Source organism: Fusarium fujikuroi, chromosome FFUJ_chr03, assembly GCF_900079805.1.
Source record: "Fusarium fujikuroi IMI 58289 draft genome, chromosome FFUJ_chr03".
NCBI classification, from domain to species: Eukaryota; Fungi; Ascomycota; class Sordariomycetes; order Hypocreales; family Nectriaceae; genus Fusarium; species Fusarium fujikuroi.
Window position 1 is genome coordinate 4,602,722 of NC_036624.1, and position 16,333 is coordinate 4,619,054.

General features: G+C 49.6%; 4 protein-coding genes; all 4 read right to left on the reverse strand.

Moving 5' to 3' along the window:
- FFUJ_03523 (related to GABA permease) lies at window positions 1–1,823 on the reverse strand (the record flags this gene model as incomplete). XM_023575380.1 has 5 exons in its annotated part: window positions 1–173; window positions 226–797; window positions 861–1,060; window positions 1,122–1,402; window positions 1,472–1,823. The coding sequence occupies 5 exons, from the start codon at window positions 1,821–1,823 to the stop codon at window positions 1–3; spliced, it is 1,578 nt and encodes a 525-aa protein (XP_023428569.1).
- Window positions 1,824–3,332: 1,509 nt separating this feature from the next.
- Window positions 3,333–3,773, reverse strand: FFUJ_03524 (related to coactosin; the record flags this gene model as incomplete). The annotated part of the gene is made up of 1 exon (XM_023575381.1): window positions 3,333–3,773. One exon carries the CDS (start codon window positions 3,771–3,773, stop codon window positions 3,333–3,335), a length of 441 nt encoding a protein of 146 aa, XP_023428570.1.
- A 3,903-nt stretch (window positions 3,774–7,676) lies between these two features.
- FFUJ_03525 (related to transporter protein) lies at window positions 7,677–9,349 on the reverse strand (the record flags this gene model as incomplete). XM_023575382.1 has 3 exons in its annotated part: window positions 7,677–8,859; window positions 8,913–8,971; window positions 9,020–9,349. The coding sequence occupies 3 exons, from the start codon at window positions 9,347–9,349 to the stop codon at window positions 7,677–7,679; spliced, it is 1,572 nt and encodes a 523-aa protein (XP_023428571.1).
- Window positions 9,350–11,520: 2,171 nt separating this feature from the next.
- Window positions 11,521–13,721, reverse strand: FFUJ_03526 (uncharacterized protein; the record flags this gene model as incomplete). XM_023575383.1 has 2 exons in its annotated part: window positions 11,521–13,450; window positions 13,507–13,721. The coding sequence occupies 2 exons, from the start codon at window positions 13,719–13,721 to the stop codon at window positions 11,521–11,523; spliced, it is 2,145 nt and encodes a 714-aa protein (XP_023428572.1).
- Window positions 13,722–16,333: the final 2,612 nt, after the last annotated feature.

A 16,333-nucleotide genomic window follows, 5' to 3' on the forward strand; every position in this document is an offset into this window, starting at 1 on the left:
TTAGTCCTCGTGGGTAGGAGGACCAGCGTAGTTCTTGTGACCCCAGGCCCAGTACCAGATACCAGAAACCATGCACGCAAAGACGAAGACGACGGGGGCGTAGTTGACGGATTCGGGGGTAACGGGGATGGCGGAGGGCATGCAGAAAAGAGGCATAGCCAACAGGGACCAGGCTGATAACGAGTTAGCAAGACATATAATGATAGAGAGGAGAGGAGCACATACCAAGAGCGATCCAGTTGGCGACGGCACCCCACTTTCCGAGGTAGAACTGTCCAGTCTTGACCTGCTTGCGACCAGTAGCGAGACTGATAGCAATGGGAGTGGCGTAAGAAGCAGTCAAGCAGATGACACCGACACCAGAGAAAGCGTTGAAAGCAGCGTAAGAACCGAAGTAGATGACACCGAGGACGATCTCAACAACCATGCAGAGCATCATAGCGTTCAATGGAACATCGAGAGTAGTGTTGACCTTGGACCACATCCTAGCACCGGGAATGGCACCATCACGAGCAAAAGCCCAAGCGCATCGAGAACTGGCAGTTGTGCAGCCGATACCGCAGATAATGGCGAGGACGATGAGAGGAATGAGAAGACCGAAGGCACCGCCGGAGCTGCCAACAGCGCTCTTGATGATGAGAGGCACGGGCTGGGCGGAGACGATGACGTCCTGGATCTCGGGCATGACGAACATGAGAGGGATGAGGAAGAGAAGACCGGCGAAGGTGTTGATGAAGATGGTGGCGACCATAGCCTTGGGGACCTGGACCTGAGGGTTCTGAACCTCCTCACACATGCTATACACATGTTAGTACAGCTGTTCTGAGGTTGGGTTAGTTAGAGGTAGGCTGTGAACTCACGAGATAATCATTCCAGTAGAAGAAGTAGCATAAGCGGCGTGGAGGAGACCGACACAGAAAGACCATCCCTTGGGCCAGCCAGAGTTGTCCTCGAAGTGTGTGAAGACCCAGTTAGCATCACGACGTCCGTTCTTAGCGATGGCAAGGATAGTAGCGATGATGGCGATGAGACCAGCAAAGGTCCAGAAGATGGCAGCGGTCTTTGAGCGAGGTATCAGCAATCAGCACGTTCACAAGAAGAGGAAAGGAGGGCAAGCATACATCAATCCAGGGAAGCCACTTGTTACCGAGCGCAGAGATAGCATTGCACAGGATAGTCAGGGCAAGGAAGATCAGGAAGACCTGGTAAGCCTCTCCCGACAAGACACCGACACCAGGGCTCTTCTCGAAGACATTGACACAGCCGACGATGAAGAGGGCGGTACCGAAGTTGACGGCGAGAGTGATGGTGATGTTTCCAACTAGATAGAGCCAGCCACAGATCCAGCTAGCAATGCGACGCCATCGAGGAGGAGAGAGCATAAAGGCCTGGTAGTAAACACCTATAGTATCACGCGATCAGTTACATATTCACATTGGGACGCAAGCGAGAGAGGATCTAATTTTTTTACCTCCAGCAGTAGGATAGACACTGGTGATTTCACCGAGAGAGCAAGCAACACAGACAATGATGAGGGAGACGGCGAGCCAGCCCCAGATGACGTTGACGGGACCGCCTCCAATCAGAGGGTAAACCAGGGTGGTAGCGAGACCGTAGGGAATGGAAGCGAGGACGAAGGACATGAAGGCGACCTGGAAGGTAGAGCGGTTACGCGACAGCTCAGCCTTGTAGCCGAGGTTCTCGAGGAGCTGATCAGCGCCATCAGTGTTTCCGAGCGAGGCCTTTGAGCCTCGACGAGGCTTCTGTTCTGCGACGGGGTCCATGACTCCGGTGCTTGTGCTGGCCGAGTCGTGTTTAGACATAATCGGGAGGGAGGAGAGGATTAAGAACAACTACAACAGTGACAATGTTGTAGAGGGAGGAGAGAGAGAGAGGTGAGAGGTGAGAAAGAGAGTGACACGCGATGCGAGAGGCGTGGGAATGTGAGGGGATTTAAAAAGAAAGGAATTGAATCTGGGGAAGAGTGACCATTGAAGAGATTTGGAGTACGATGTTAGGCCGAACGAAACCTAGACAAGCAAGGCATGGGAGGGAGAGTGGGAAAACGCTAAATTATCTACGGGACTGTTGCTGCGGGAGTGGAGTTCTCCATGTGCGTGGGTGCGTGGTGGCAATCAACAGCCATGGGGCAGGGATTCTCAAGCCAACGTCTGAAAGAGGAAAAGGTGAGAAGCGATGGAAAGCCAAGGGTCAGGTTCTAGATACGGGCCAAGGAACAGGGGGGTCGAGTGACTGATTGCAGTGACTGACAGCCAGACAGACAGTGACATTGTTAGTGAGTACAATGCTCACTCTTACCTACAATACAGCGTATCCTCTGTATTAGCAGTAAAGATGGCAGCTCTCCTTAACAGCAGCTACAGCGCCATCACCAAACTCTCCCACCGAGCAACCACTCGCGTCTCCACGTCTGATAGGCCAAGCGCGGGGCTGAAGCCAAAAAAGCGATTCATTCAACGACCGGGGAAACACGATACGATAGGCTTGAAGGCAGACCCCGACGTCATGCTACTAACCTTTAAAGTGGGTGCACAAGACGGCCAAGCCGATACAAGGTTTCGGCGTCAACAGCTCAAACTGGAAGGAGATTAGTTCTGCCAGAGTAAAATACCGCGTTTCATAGGTCGAATCTCAGAGTGCCAATTCCTGAGCCAAGCTTTCAGCCGTGGGTTCATTTGCTGACTGGTAGCTACGGTTAGCCTGTCGTCTGTTAGGGCCTAGGATACTGGTGGTGGTGGTGGTGGTGGTTGGCTGGTAGGTTTCACCCGAGGACTGATACAGATATTGGCAGACATGTGCTGAGCTTTGACGGTCGAAGAGGTTGCTTGTGAAACAGGCAGATCATGCACATTCACCTTAATTCACCCATCATATCTATCAAACCCCGAATGCCGGGATCAAATAGACCACCATCCCCAATCTCCAACTTTACCTAATCAGGTGAATATCCAGTATGTGATCGTCAGGGTATCAGCTCCCGCGCCCGGCAATCCTGGCATCTAAACGTGGTTGAGGGATTGATAGCCTTGGCCTAGTCGTCACAAAGTTTGGGGTATTCGATCAATCGATCAATCAATGAAGACCGCGTTCCTATCGTATCGTAAACATCGTTAATTACCCCTCGTTTCCTTGGGTTCCTTCGCCTTATTCCTATCTAAGAAGTCCGGCGACATTTCCGTGATAGATAATGAGATACCGTCTATCTCCAGCACGCACGTGACCGGTCCGTCCAAGATAACGAGCCGTAGAACGCTGTATATCATGATATGTACGGGTAAGATATGTATGTTGAGGCTATCGTCGCGTATCTTTCAGCCCCGACCTCCGTTGTAATCAGCGCCGCCAGCCTTCCTCAACCTCACGACGATATCCGCCTCATCCAGCTCGGACCGATCCCCCGTGGTGACCGCGATGCTGTGATGCGAGAGCACCCTCTTGACGTCGCCGCTCTCGATGCTGACGCGAGCTTTCCGCATGACCTTTGTGTTCTCGCCAATCCAGACGACGAGCGCAAACTTGACGCGCTTGCTCTCCTTGTCGTTGGCGTACTCGACGCGCACGTAGCCGTACTGCACCTGGCCGTCGTCCAGCTCCTTGACCATCTCGGGCAGACCGCCTGTTCCCGTCTTGGTGAGGCTCAGCTTGTTCCCCACGGCGGACGCGTACGAGATGAGCAGCCAGTTTGTCTCGTCTTTGTCTGAGCGCACGGCGTCGTAGGCTGCGCTGACTTCTGGTGCGTCGAGACCCGACATTGTGATAGGTATGTTGCAGATATAGGGAGATTGGGGATCGGGTCGGTGCGCGCTTCGAATCAAATTGTAGAGGGTAGACTCGCGAAAGGAATAAACTGGGCCTGGGGTACCTAGTGTGAGTGAGATCAACCAACAAAAGCTCCGTGTCGGAAGACGGCAGAGGAATTCCTTACCTAGAGAAAGGGTTCAACAAGCTTGGATCAGGCCTCAAAAGACAAGACAAACTCAGGAGTTCAGGGGCCCTTCTCTCTGTGCTCTACGATTTCTTAGCCCCCCCTGCACCAAAAAAAAAAAGCCACGGCTCTGGGAAAAGCTCGGCTATGTACGGAACACACTCCAGAAGCCCGCCGATCCATATTTTGTGCATTTGACGCTAGAAGAGAAACGGAACAACTCCGTTCTGTTGGTCTCACGCCAAGGGCTTTGGTAGTCCAGGATTCTGACACGGTTCGGGTCTGTTCCTGTACCAAAAAAAAAAGGAGCTTGGCCTTGGCTCGTGAAGAAATATCGTGAGGAAACGTTGCAGCTTCAGCTCAGGGGCTGATCCGGCTCCTCTTACCGGAGACCCGTTCTTCTCGTCTACAGTCACCTCCACGATTATAATCGTCGGAATATTAATATTTGCTTTTGTTGTACGTAAAAAGCGCGGGTTGACGACAGATTAACTTGCCTCCCTTTCCCCTCCCCCGTGGGACACTAGGAAGATTCATCTAGGCGACGATGGTAGGGCTTGGTGTGTTTTGAGGGGTTCAAGATGATACCAGACACTTGCAGCGTTTACATAGTCCTCAGATACCATTTACTCGCCTGTCTTTTTGCATAATTCCTGACGTCTCAAGCTGACACTGCGATAATCACACAGGGAACCAATAATATACCCCCAATCAATTCTTTCAACGACGATCCAAACTGCACTGCTCGAAGAGACGGCAATAATCACTGACAGGACAGCACAATCGGGCCGAGACGGTAACATTTGCGGGGACTGCTTACGGTGCTCCAGCGCTGTAAAAGACTGAAATCCACCGTCGCCCGCCGTTTCACTCGGAAAACTGAAGTGCCCTGTCTACAGGAGGCAAAAAGGTTTAGGACCTTGACCGTGAGCGATGAAAATACTCAAGCAAATCTAGCCTAAGCTTAGGGGACTCTTTGCTGAGTTTATTCTGACACCCTACATCAAGGCCTGAATGTTTTCTTACTTCCTGAGGCCCTGTAGCGACGGCGAGGGCCTTGTAAGTGGATATCCAATGGAACGGACCAGGATTCCCATGGTCCAGTGAAATTGTTGTATAGATCTGGACTTTTGATAACTTTTCGTAATGAGAAAGAGGGAAAATGTCTCAATTAATGGGACTCGATTCGCAGTAGGGGGGGAAAAACGTCAGAAATACGGCGACGCATCGAGATCGAAATTTAACAGCCCGTAAAAAATTGAAGATCTCGGGTTTATCGGTACCTACAGAGTAAACTCAATCAGGCGCTGATCAGCTCCTGCAAGTGATTTTTTTTACTTTTTCCCTTTTGAAGAAGAATTCTAGACTTTTTCTTCTTTTTCTTTTTGCAAGGGTCTTTTTAATATTACCTGTCATATCGAGCTTGATCCCCCGAATTTAAATAATTTACGGAAATTGAGCGACCATTAAATCCCGACTGTCCAATAATTGACCATTGCCTTGACATCCCGTCTTTCTCGGTAGCCAGAAGAACAATAGTGTCCTTTTACTAGCAGGCTCTGGGGTGGCAATGCATCGTATGATGTGCTTGCGAACCAACTGAGCGATGGGTCTTTTGCTGAGTTGGTTCGGACGCATGAAATGAACATACGACTACGGTGAGCTGGGAAACCAGCCTGCGACGGTCTCGGAATCGGGAGGTTGCTTCCGCGTGAAGCTTGTTCGTATATTTGTTGCCACTGGTGGTATGGATGGTCGCGTGTTGGCTGACTTGTTGAAATATTCCTATATTACGGAGTAATGACTGGTCTTTGGCGACCCGAATTCTTTGATTGAACCTTCATATGCTTCCAACTTCTGCGAGTACGCGGCAATAAGCACTAAAGCTGTACGGCGCTTGAATGACCCCTGAGGGCTCATGCTTGGACAATCACATGCTGGGTATTTAAGCTTAAACACATGTGCAAGGTTGACTTGCATTACTTCATCCTCGGCCCCCAAAATCTTCAATATGCGTAAAGGCAAACACCGAGACCTAACATTAAACGGATTCTTACATTCTTGGCGGTGCGATGCATGACGAACAGATGGCGAAACATGAGGCAAAGTACTCTGGCAACTACTCGCTCCTTCACCCCTGGGGCGAAGAAAGCTTTGTGGAAGTCTTCTAGAAGCAAGATAAGGGGACTGTTCTATTTTTAAAATGGAACTAAGCTCTTCCGCAGCACGTTGAAACAAAGTATTATGGTCGAAGCGTGATAAAGCTTGCATGTAGCCCCTAATGTCTCGAGCAGAGTCTCGGGCGTTTCAGGGCACTCGTTGACGCATTGGGCAATCTGGACAGAAATGAACTGTTGAAAATGCCACGGATCACTTGGATTAGTTTGTATCTCTGTGAGAAAGAGCTGTGTTACGCCAAGTTGTTCTGCGCCAGGCTATTTGTCATGCACACATGTCGATTTTCAGTTGAGTATTGACATGTTTCGACTAACAGGGAAAGTTTGAACGTCAAGATCTAGAGCAAACTAAGTGAGAGATGATTCGAGAAGCATGCCATGACTGAAGTAGACTTTGCAAGATAATTGTTACAAAAGGAGCAGAGATAGCGTATTTGGACATTTATTGAAAGCAGTTAATCTGACCAACTTGTTAAAAGAATACGTCAAGAGGTCACGTATTAAGATAAGTCCATGACTAAGAAGCAATTTTCCCTATCTCAGAGGCCAAGAGCCGACTAAGATCTGTGAAAGGCATGATTTTGTGTGATCTGGCTCTTGCTGAAAAGTTTCAAGCACCTTCAACATCTCCTATTGAAAATTCGAGATAATAAGCAGGTATGATCCCGATCCTTTGTGGCATCGGGGTGATAAGAGAAACTGAATAGCAGAAAGACTGTAAAGAGATAGCTCTTGTATATCCCTTTCTTGTATGCTGAGAAGTGTCTGAGAGAACTCTTACCATCATAAAACATAACGATAAAAGAGGTAGACTAGCTTTTCGACACTAGTAAACCATGAGAGACTTGTGGCTTTTATGAGTTCTCATTAACGTTCTCCTTTGGGGAATTGTCCTCTGAAGCCAGCCTAGAGATCATTCAATTCCAGGACTTCGAATCCGACCGCGGCAACTGCTTCTGCTAAATTTGCTATCATGTCGCTTGCACTGAGCACGGGTTTGAGTTATGTTGAGTAGGTTACATGTATAGTAAGACTGTGGCGGGCTGAAAGCCCATATGTTATGGTGTAGTCGCTTCAGAGAAGCTGTATCTTTCCGGCATCAATGCGTGAACCCAAATAGCTCTTGCTCCCACAATGTCCAAAACATCCAATACTATAAAACCGAATAGCATTCTTATATATGCGGATCTTTCGTGAAAGTCATCTCCTCTGTTTTGATAATCTAACGTCAATTCTGTATAATCACTATGATCAACATGACTCAGCAGATATGTCTGCGGGCGTTACACTTGGACCTGGTCGAATTAAGCTTATTTCTTAGCCGGCCAGTCTCACAGGTTTCATCTAATAGAGTTCATGTAGCGAATTGCTTCTTTGGGAAGGAGCATAAACGTTAGCATTCTTTGTATACATGCCGTGGTTTGTGTCCACCGTGGCGCTGGCATCCTCCTGATAATGTCCGCATTGGAGTAAGATAATGGAAAGTTGCTATGCCGAATCTCTTGAGGGTATATCTTAAAGTATATTATCTACAAAGAACATCAAAGATCCTTCTACTGGTTGACCTTTGAAACTACTGGAGCTGCAGTCTTCTCTCCATGTCCATCCTCCCGCTCACTTACTCCATCGCCGATACTTCCAGAGCTCTCCTCATCAGACACTCTTGAGTCGATCGTAGTACCTTCATAACCACCTTTGACAAGCTGGGGATTTCTACGAGCCCACCATAGCAAGCCAAGTTGCACGAGGACCGAGGCGAAAGACATCGCTGTAGCCAGTGGAAATCCAATAGGATACTGTGGTGCGTCGGCAACTCTGAAAGCACGAAGTGGAATCGTTGCATGGCCGATATACACGATCATAACTGTGATCGCAACGATAATTGCTCTCGCTTCAGGCTCTTTTCGCAAAAGTTCCGCAAACCACGCCATTAGCGATGGGGCTCCAGCGTTGGCGGCGTAGGTCATGAAGTAGAATGCCATGACGACCTTTTGATCTGAAGGCCAGGCACAAAGAACGCAAAGCAAGACACCAAACGAGAGTGTAGATCCCGTACTGATCTGCCATCTCCAGTGTTTCCAATCCGATAAGCCGTTCAGGATAAGATTGGAAACAATCTGCAGAGCATAGCCGCCCAGTGGAAGTACGTTGACCTGGTATGTGCTGTACATACGATTACCAGCTTCATCTTTGAGACTCTCGATGTAAAGAACAAAGTAAGAAGTGGCGCGATGTGCCCAAGCACTCAGAGCAAAAGCAACGAGGAAGAAGTATGTCACAGGATGAACGATCAACTTGCGCAGCTTCTGCTTCAAGACAGCCGGAGGGATAAGCTTCGACGTATTTGCGCCAAAGCCCACCATTCGCTCACGAGATAACCTCTTCTCGTCCTCCGTCAACCACTTGGCACGTGTGTACGCAGGCGTATCAGGAATGATGAAGAAGCCAACAATTCCCTGGGCGATGGTGATGACGCCTGAAACGATAAACAGCCACTGCCAGCCGGCGATTCCGTGAGCACCGTTTAGGTTACGGTACAGAGCGGCTTGGAGGGCACCGAGAAACATGGCTCCCGCAACGTCGGAGACGTTGAAGCAGGCGATTCGGAAGGCGAGTTCTTTGGGGGTGTACCAGTTGAAGATGAGGGAGACGACGCTGGGCCAGAAGACGGCTGAGAAGAGCCCAAGGAAGAAGCGGAGGGCGTAGACGGTTGTTGCGTTTTGGGCTTTACAGGTGCTGTTGTCTGTGTAAGTGAACCATGATCGAAAAAGCTAGGAGCGGAAACTTACACGATGACGAAAAGACCCCAAATTATCTCACAAGTTGGTAAAAACAGAGATGGTCGGACCTGGAACTGATTAGCGCTGAACGAAGTGCTAGGTTTCTTTTAACTTACCCTCGTCTGAGCCAATTGTCCAGGAACAAGTCCAATAGCATATCCGATAGAGAAGTAAGTGTTGAAAAAGACCAACTCATTGCCGTACAGACCCAAAGCTTCTCGCATTCCTGAAACATAAGCCTGTGTCGTTGCAGACTGATCCATCTCCTTCATGATACCAGCGATGAAAGTCCATGTCAGAAGAAGACAGTCAAGCTTGAGAATCAAGACATGTCTAGGATTGCGAAAATAAGGTATCGATTTGGAGATATGCTTAAAGATGCCCGTTTGAGGAGGATATGTTACAGTCTCAGCTGTATCTGTCCGTTCAGCAGCGACAGTCGCCATGATCACAGCTATTTCTCAAAGAAATGAGTATATAAACTAACAACAAACAATGCGAATATCCATTCATGAAAAGACGGCCCACGGTTATATACCATCACGACCCTGTCTTGACCTCATCCCCAACCCGACAAACCATGACAGATGTGAAACTCGAGATAGGAATTTAGCGGGTCACTCCAGCATCTGCAGTTCTCGCGTCATTCGCCGCTCAAAGAACGACATTCTCCCAAATGGGCGATATCCGTCGGCCAAGCCCCGACGCTTGCAGGTTAAGCTTATATCTTTATCACCGGCGATTATGTGCTTTATTATCATGCGACCGCCTGCTCAGATCTATGCCTTTTTCACGGGAGTATTTGCTGGTGGAGGCGGACCGACCGCGAATGTATCAGGCTTGACAGGGAAAATTAACGGATCTGGTAATTCTGCCGGGTTGCGTGTTTATCTCTTACAAGTGGGGGGGACGTGGTGTAAGCGAAAATTATTGCCAAGAACAGGCATGTCGCTTGATATCGCAAAATTGTTCGTCGGTTGTGTAGACAGACTTGCGTTCGCATAATAACGAGATGATGGAAGCCAACTGGATACAAAGCACTTCAGGTACTTTGAGCATCGCAATACTATGCCATTGGTATAATCGACGGAATGACGGGCATGGCTGCTTTGATCAGATCACATGATATCAAAGTCTTTTATATTCGAGGACGTAGAGCCCGCCCTGTACAATAAGGCCAAGGTGTCAGTGCTTGTTACTAGCTTGAATCTTCATCCTGCGTGGTCATCGATGTAAAATGAAGAGATATCCCTCATGGAGCAAGAAATATCAGACCTTAATACGGCATGTTAAATAAACTCAGTAAAAGGTATCCTAAACTTATCCTACGTTATCCAAGTCCTTTTTATCATTTAGGATCAAGGATCAAGGTCCTGAGGTTTCTTTCCTCCCCTAGATAACTCACCACATGTCCAAGAATCTTCTGAGGCCACCCAGGATGTGCACCACTCGCATCTCATAGGTAGCCTACTTGCACTTTGCAACACCACTACAAAGAACCAGGCCTGTAAAACCTCTCCCTTTAGAATATGCAGATTTAGTGTTTACAACGCAGAATGACACGCCTGAAAGCCGTGCCTAGCTCTGGCTTCCCAGGGCATCTGTGGTTGCAAAGCCATCTTCGCTCTGCTGCCAGCAACTATAAAGAGCGGCTCTTCCTCCTAGCATATCTGAAATAAGATCCAATATCAACCAGCTCTTCTGTAGGTTTGCCACTGTCTAAGGTCAAAGCGAATCCAGTTTATCAAGATACTAGTCTATCTCTGGCAAGCCTCTGCCCTATTCCTTGAGAAATATGGCTAACTGAGAGTAGCCACTTCAAAATGTCTTCAGAGTGGAAGTCTGATTACCACAAGGAGGATCTACCAAAAAGTTGAACAGCACGGCCCCGAATATGAGTACAACTCCGCTGAGGTCTATGTTCGAGGGAGACGGCGATTCTGGAAGTGGCTGGAATGCTGTTGAGGCAAATTAGAGCTTGCCAGACAGGTCATGCTCTAGTCGATCCTCGTCTTAGTTAAGGAGCTTAGAAGTCTGATGACTAACAGGATGAACATTCTTGTAAATATCACTGTCACATATGCATCAGGAGTGAGTGTAGTGCAGTGATAAATAGACTCCATGGTTTCAGTGTCACATTGTCGGAAGCTGCATTCTTATCTTGTCAGGTTTGCTTCAGGAGTACCTCAGTATTTAGCATGGCTGAGCATCTCACAGGTTACCTGCAAGGAGGGTCACATTCTTTACGTGTTTCAAGCTCCATCAGGTGTGCATGTTGACTGAGACATAAACAATACAAGGGTCAAGCGAAACAGTGCATGCCCGGCACATCATCCAAAACACACAGTATCAAAGAAGGAACTCAACGATATGGTTGTCAAAGGTAGCAGTCACAGTTCCCTGTAATGGCAGTTTGAAAGCAAAAAGAGCGTCATTATTAGTTGACTACAGATAGGCTATTTCCCAAAATCCCGGTAGAATTGAAACTGCATTAAGTCTAACTACAAAGTCAGTGGCACAAGACAATGCCACCATTTGTATTGCGGATCTTCCCAAAGAGAAAACCAGAAAGGAAGGCAAACGTTCAGGATCAGAAACTCAAGCTGTGTCAAGTCGCTTAGAGAAGAGCGGCAACAGCAGCGAGGAGAGCAAGGGCGCTGACGGCCTGCTTGCCAGCGCTGCTGACAGTGACGGGGACACAGTGGTCACCCTCGCAGCTGGAGCCGCTCTCGCCCTTGGAGCCGGAGCCCTCGGATCCAGAGCTGCCCTTGGAGCCGGAACCCTCGGAACCGGAGCTGCCCTTGGAGCCAGAGCCCTCAGAGCCAGAGCCGCCGTTAGAACCAGAGGAACCAGAGCCACCGTTGGAACCAGAGCCACCGTTGGAGCCGGATCCACCGTTGCCTCCGCTTCCACCGTTACCTCCGTTGCCGCCGTTTCCACCGTTGCCGCCATTGCCACCGTTTCCGCCGTTGCCTCCGTTGCCACCGTTTCCGCCGTTGCCTCCGTTGCCACCGTTGCCACCGTTGCCTCCCTTGGAGCCACCGCCGTTGGTAGGGCAGGTATCCTTGGTGCAGCTGGGGATCTCAGCCTCGTGGCACTCAGCGGGGGTACCCCAGGAGTTCTCCCAAGGCTTGTAGACGATATCACCGTGCTCGCAGACATCACAGTTGGCGGGAACGAAGAAGTTGTCCTGGTTGTACCAGTCCTTGCACTCCTCAGGCTTGTAGACAGTGAGACCGTGGCAGCTGCCGTTAGAGCAGTACTTGGGGACGTATTGAGATCCACCCTGGCAAGAGCAGGCCTCAGAGATATAGACGAGCTCGCCGTCGCAGTCCTCACCGGGGTAACCAACGAAGATGTAGACAACCTTGGAGCCGTTGTCATTCTCGGGGTAGCACTTGCCGTTGGAGCAGACGTAGATGGCAGTGACGGTCTGGGTCTGGGTGGCAGTGGCATCGGAGATGGTGGTGGTGAAGGTGGTGGTCAGGGTGGACTGGTCAGTGACGGTAGCAGTGAGGACATCGGTGAGGGTGACATCAGGGCCGTTGACAGCGACGTAGACAGTGAGGCGGATGGTGTTGGGGATAGCCTGGCGGGCCTGGATGCGGCTGCGGCGAGCAAGAGGAGCATCACCACCACAGAACTCAGAGTCGTCACCAGGGCACTCGATGTCACACTGGTCAGAGTCGACACGGCTGGTGTTGTCACCGTCGATCTCGTCACCGGCATAACACTCCTCATCGTGGACACCGAAGTAAGCACGGCCCTCAGCGAGGCTGGCGCAGAGGTTGAGGTCCATAGAGCCAGAAGTCTGGAGAAGCTCGAAGGTAGGGAAGCCATCGTTGGAACCGACACAGCCGAAGAAAGCAAAGTCGCCGATGGAGCCGGGGAAGCCAGGAGCAGAAGAAGCAGAAGAAGTGGGAGCAGTGGTCTCAGTACCGGTAGGCTGGATGGTCTCGCCCTCGGAGTTGGTAGTGGCACCCTCAGAGTTGGTAGCAGTCTCAGTGCCAGTAGGGAAGACAGTCTCGCCCTCGCTGTTGGTGGTGGCACCCTCAGAGTTGGTAGCAGTCTCAGTGCCGGTAGGCTCGATGGTCTGGCCCTCGGAGTTGGTAGTAGCGCCCTCAGAGTTGGTGTTGGTAGGCTCAGCAGTGCCAGTGGTGTCAGTAGAACCGCCGTTGCCGCCGCCGTTGCCGCCACCAGGGTTGCTGGAACCAGGGGGGCCGACAGCGAGATCAGAGACTTCGAGACGAGAGGAGGTGGCACCACAAGACTGAACAAACTCGACGTTGGGGGAGCTACCAGAGGAAGAAGTGCTGTCAGAGCTCTTGGAGCCAGAGCCGGTGGAGAGACCCTCAGAGAAGACGCTCTTGCCGTCAACAGTGACATCAAGAGTGCAGTCGGTCTCAGCACGCTTCTGTGTCTCAATGAGCTCAACAAGGATCTCCCAGAGGATAATGAACAAGTTTCCAGCGGGGAAGCTGGAGAAAACGTCATCGGGAATACCAATGGAGAAGGAAGCAATGCCATTGGGTCCAGCGACCAGGGCACTATCGGTTGATTAGAGTTTGTGACTAAGTCGCGGGCCGTTGGGAAGTAGACTTACATAGCGATGCTTCCATCATTGCGAGTGACGAACGAGGCACCGGGTCCCAGATTAGCACCGCCGAGATCGACAGGCTGAGCAGCCTCAGCAGAGCCGGTGGGAGCAACGTCTGAGGTGGTGGTAGCGGACTCAGTAGCAGGGATACTGGAGTTGGTGAACCGCTGACCCATGACGCTCGAGGCCGCAGCCAGGAGTAGACCGGTAGAGAAACGCATGATTAGGTTTTTTGCTTATTGAGCGAATGTATTAAAGAATGAATGAATTTGGTTTGTAAACGAATGAACCTGGTCCTCGATGGGAAGATTGAAAGTGAGGATGAGATGAGAATATTCTGGACAAGAACACCAGCATCTATATATACAGATTTTGCACATCGCATCAACAATTCCTCACTCCATGGTATTTGGGCTACTCGCCCTTGGGAATATTGGTCTCCTGCATGCAAACATTCCTCATGCACGGTTGCTAGATCCGAAAGCATGCAAGGGCGATACCATCACTCCACCTGGTGTGGACCAAAAGAGAAAATGTCTCACCAGCAAAGGCACGATAAACCAGTCTAGACGAAAGTATTCCATTCTTCAAGGTTTCTGTCTAGCTATTTGCAGACTACGGCTGGGGCTACTACTTTTTGCTTTCGTATTTTTGGAGTGTTTGCTTTTGGGTGTTGAAGATATGGGAACGGCCCCCCTATGTCTCCCTTGATAAGGCAATTTCACCAGCGAATTCCAACAACGGGTTTCTCTTGTAAATAATACCAGTTACAATGCAAAAGAATTCGAATTTTCTAAGGCGTACCAAGCTTTTGTTGACCAGCCACGCCAAGGTCGTTATCAAAACTACCATTGCAATAAAGTTATACCCGCACATATCTCCCCCAGGTGAGGTGATAACAGAGACAAGCCAAGACTAGACAAGAAATGTACAATACCTTAGTCTAAAGTCAAACAATCCTTTCCACTTATCACATTTCCCCATTAATGCCCGTGACAACAGGCTGTACTGGAAAACCCCCTCATCTGGTGGCTCCAGCAACAAAATTTCAAAAGGCATGTTCGGGCTCAGACACGGCGGAGGAGATTTGTCCGGTAAAGGGGAGCACGATTGTCACAACCGCATCTGGACGAACACAGCCAGTGAGATCTCTGGGCCTTGCAGGAGTTCGGACGCGTAAGTGGTAATTTAGAGTGTTTCTCCCGCAATTGCTTAGCTAGGTATGCGGCTGGGAAATTCTTGTGTGTGGTTGATGTTGCACTTGGGATCCTGCCGTAAGCCCTTTGGGACGATCCTGTCTGAATGGTTGCGGAGATATGGTGTGGTTCAGATCACCGGAAACAAGGAACCGGCGATGGGGTCATTTGGTCATGTCTCGGTCTAATGTGTTGTCTCCAACGATCGCTGAGTGGATTCAACGAGAGATATCGATTTGATTGAGTATGATACTATCGTACAACGGTTCTATGATGGTTCATCATGCTAAACAAAACAACAGGCCCAAGCTTCATTATTTACTCCGGCTGGTGACATGCAAACCATGCCATGTCTGCACATTGAGATCTGGATGTCACTGATGCAAGGGCAAAGAGACTTGTCCGTGACTATCGACGGGAATCTATCCTACGCTATTTCAAGGAAACCGCAAGAGTGACAGCGCTTATTCTTTAGCGTTTGGACTAAACGGCAGCCCAGTTGGGCGCCGTTTGCGGTTCGACGTTTGGTGGAGCGTTGGAAAGCGTTGGGACTCGTTGGTGCTAGCGCGCCTAATCACGTCAATCACTTGAAGCAAGGTTTTGTTATCACGGTAGTTTTCGGATCCGGAAGTCAATTGCAGTGCGGAATAGAACCTAGTGACGGTTCTTGCACCTTGATGATTACTCAAGTCGTGATGATTAGCTTTGACATCGCTCACGGGCTTCCACTCGGCGACCCGTCGTTCCGTCGTATAGCAAACGTGAGGAATGGAAACGAAAGCATGCAGTGAATTACCCGACATTGAAGTGAATTGCGCGCCTGCAGGATCCCCCTCCCTTTCTAACCCCAGTCCCCTCCAGCCTTGTAAGGTGACCTAGCGCGGTAGCTCGCACGGAGATCAAACAAACCAGCCCGCAGTAAACAATTCCCCTGCATCGCCAGCTCTGGAGAATTCTCATTTCTTGAGCAAGGTGGAATGCAGGATTTGTGTCTCAGGAACAAGCTTTGGCTCCCGAGTCCGAGGCTAATTGGCGAAGAAGAGACACGTGAGACACTGCAAGGATGTTGCCTAGCTACCCCCCTTTCTAGAGATGTTGCGATGGAATGTGAAGTGGTGAAGAAAGAGGGGGGGGAGCCGAGCGGCGATTGTTGGAATGGGGTTGTGAGATGTCTATGACGATGGGAATAATTGGGTACGATTTAGGGCGAGGACTGGAAGAATGCGGAAATAGGAGAAGGAGGCTCTAACAATTACTGAGACATTCTCATTTTGCCTGCGTTTTCCGTGTTGACTGTATTGATGAAGCTACTAGACTAGTGTTGCTAATCGCGATGAAATGAATGTTGGATAGTTGTTTTGTCGGACACTATTACAGTCTAAAAAAAGAAAGCTACGAGTAACTCTGCTATGGCAATTAATATGACACCCGTTGATTCACTGGGAAAAACTGAAGGGATCTGTTGAGTCGTATCGAAATATCAATTGATCAATTGCTTCAAAATGTCGTGGTTACCCTATACTCTTACTGGCGTGACATTCGTTGTCTTGGAAGCGCGGATATCCGGCAAAAGAGTCGTGTCGATGACGAAAGTTAATCGCAATTCATTCTTCCAAAGGATCCTTCAGATGAAGCAA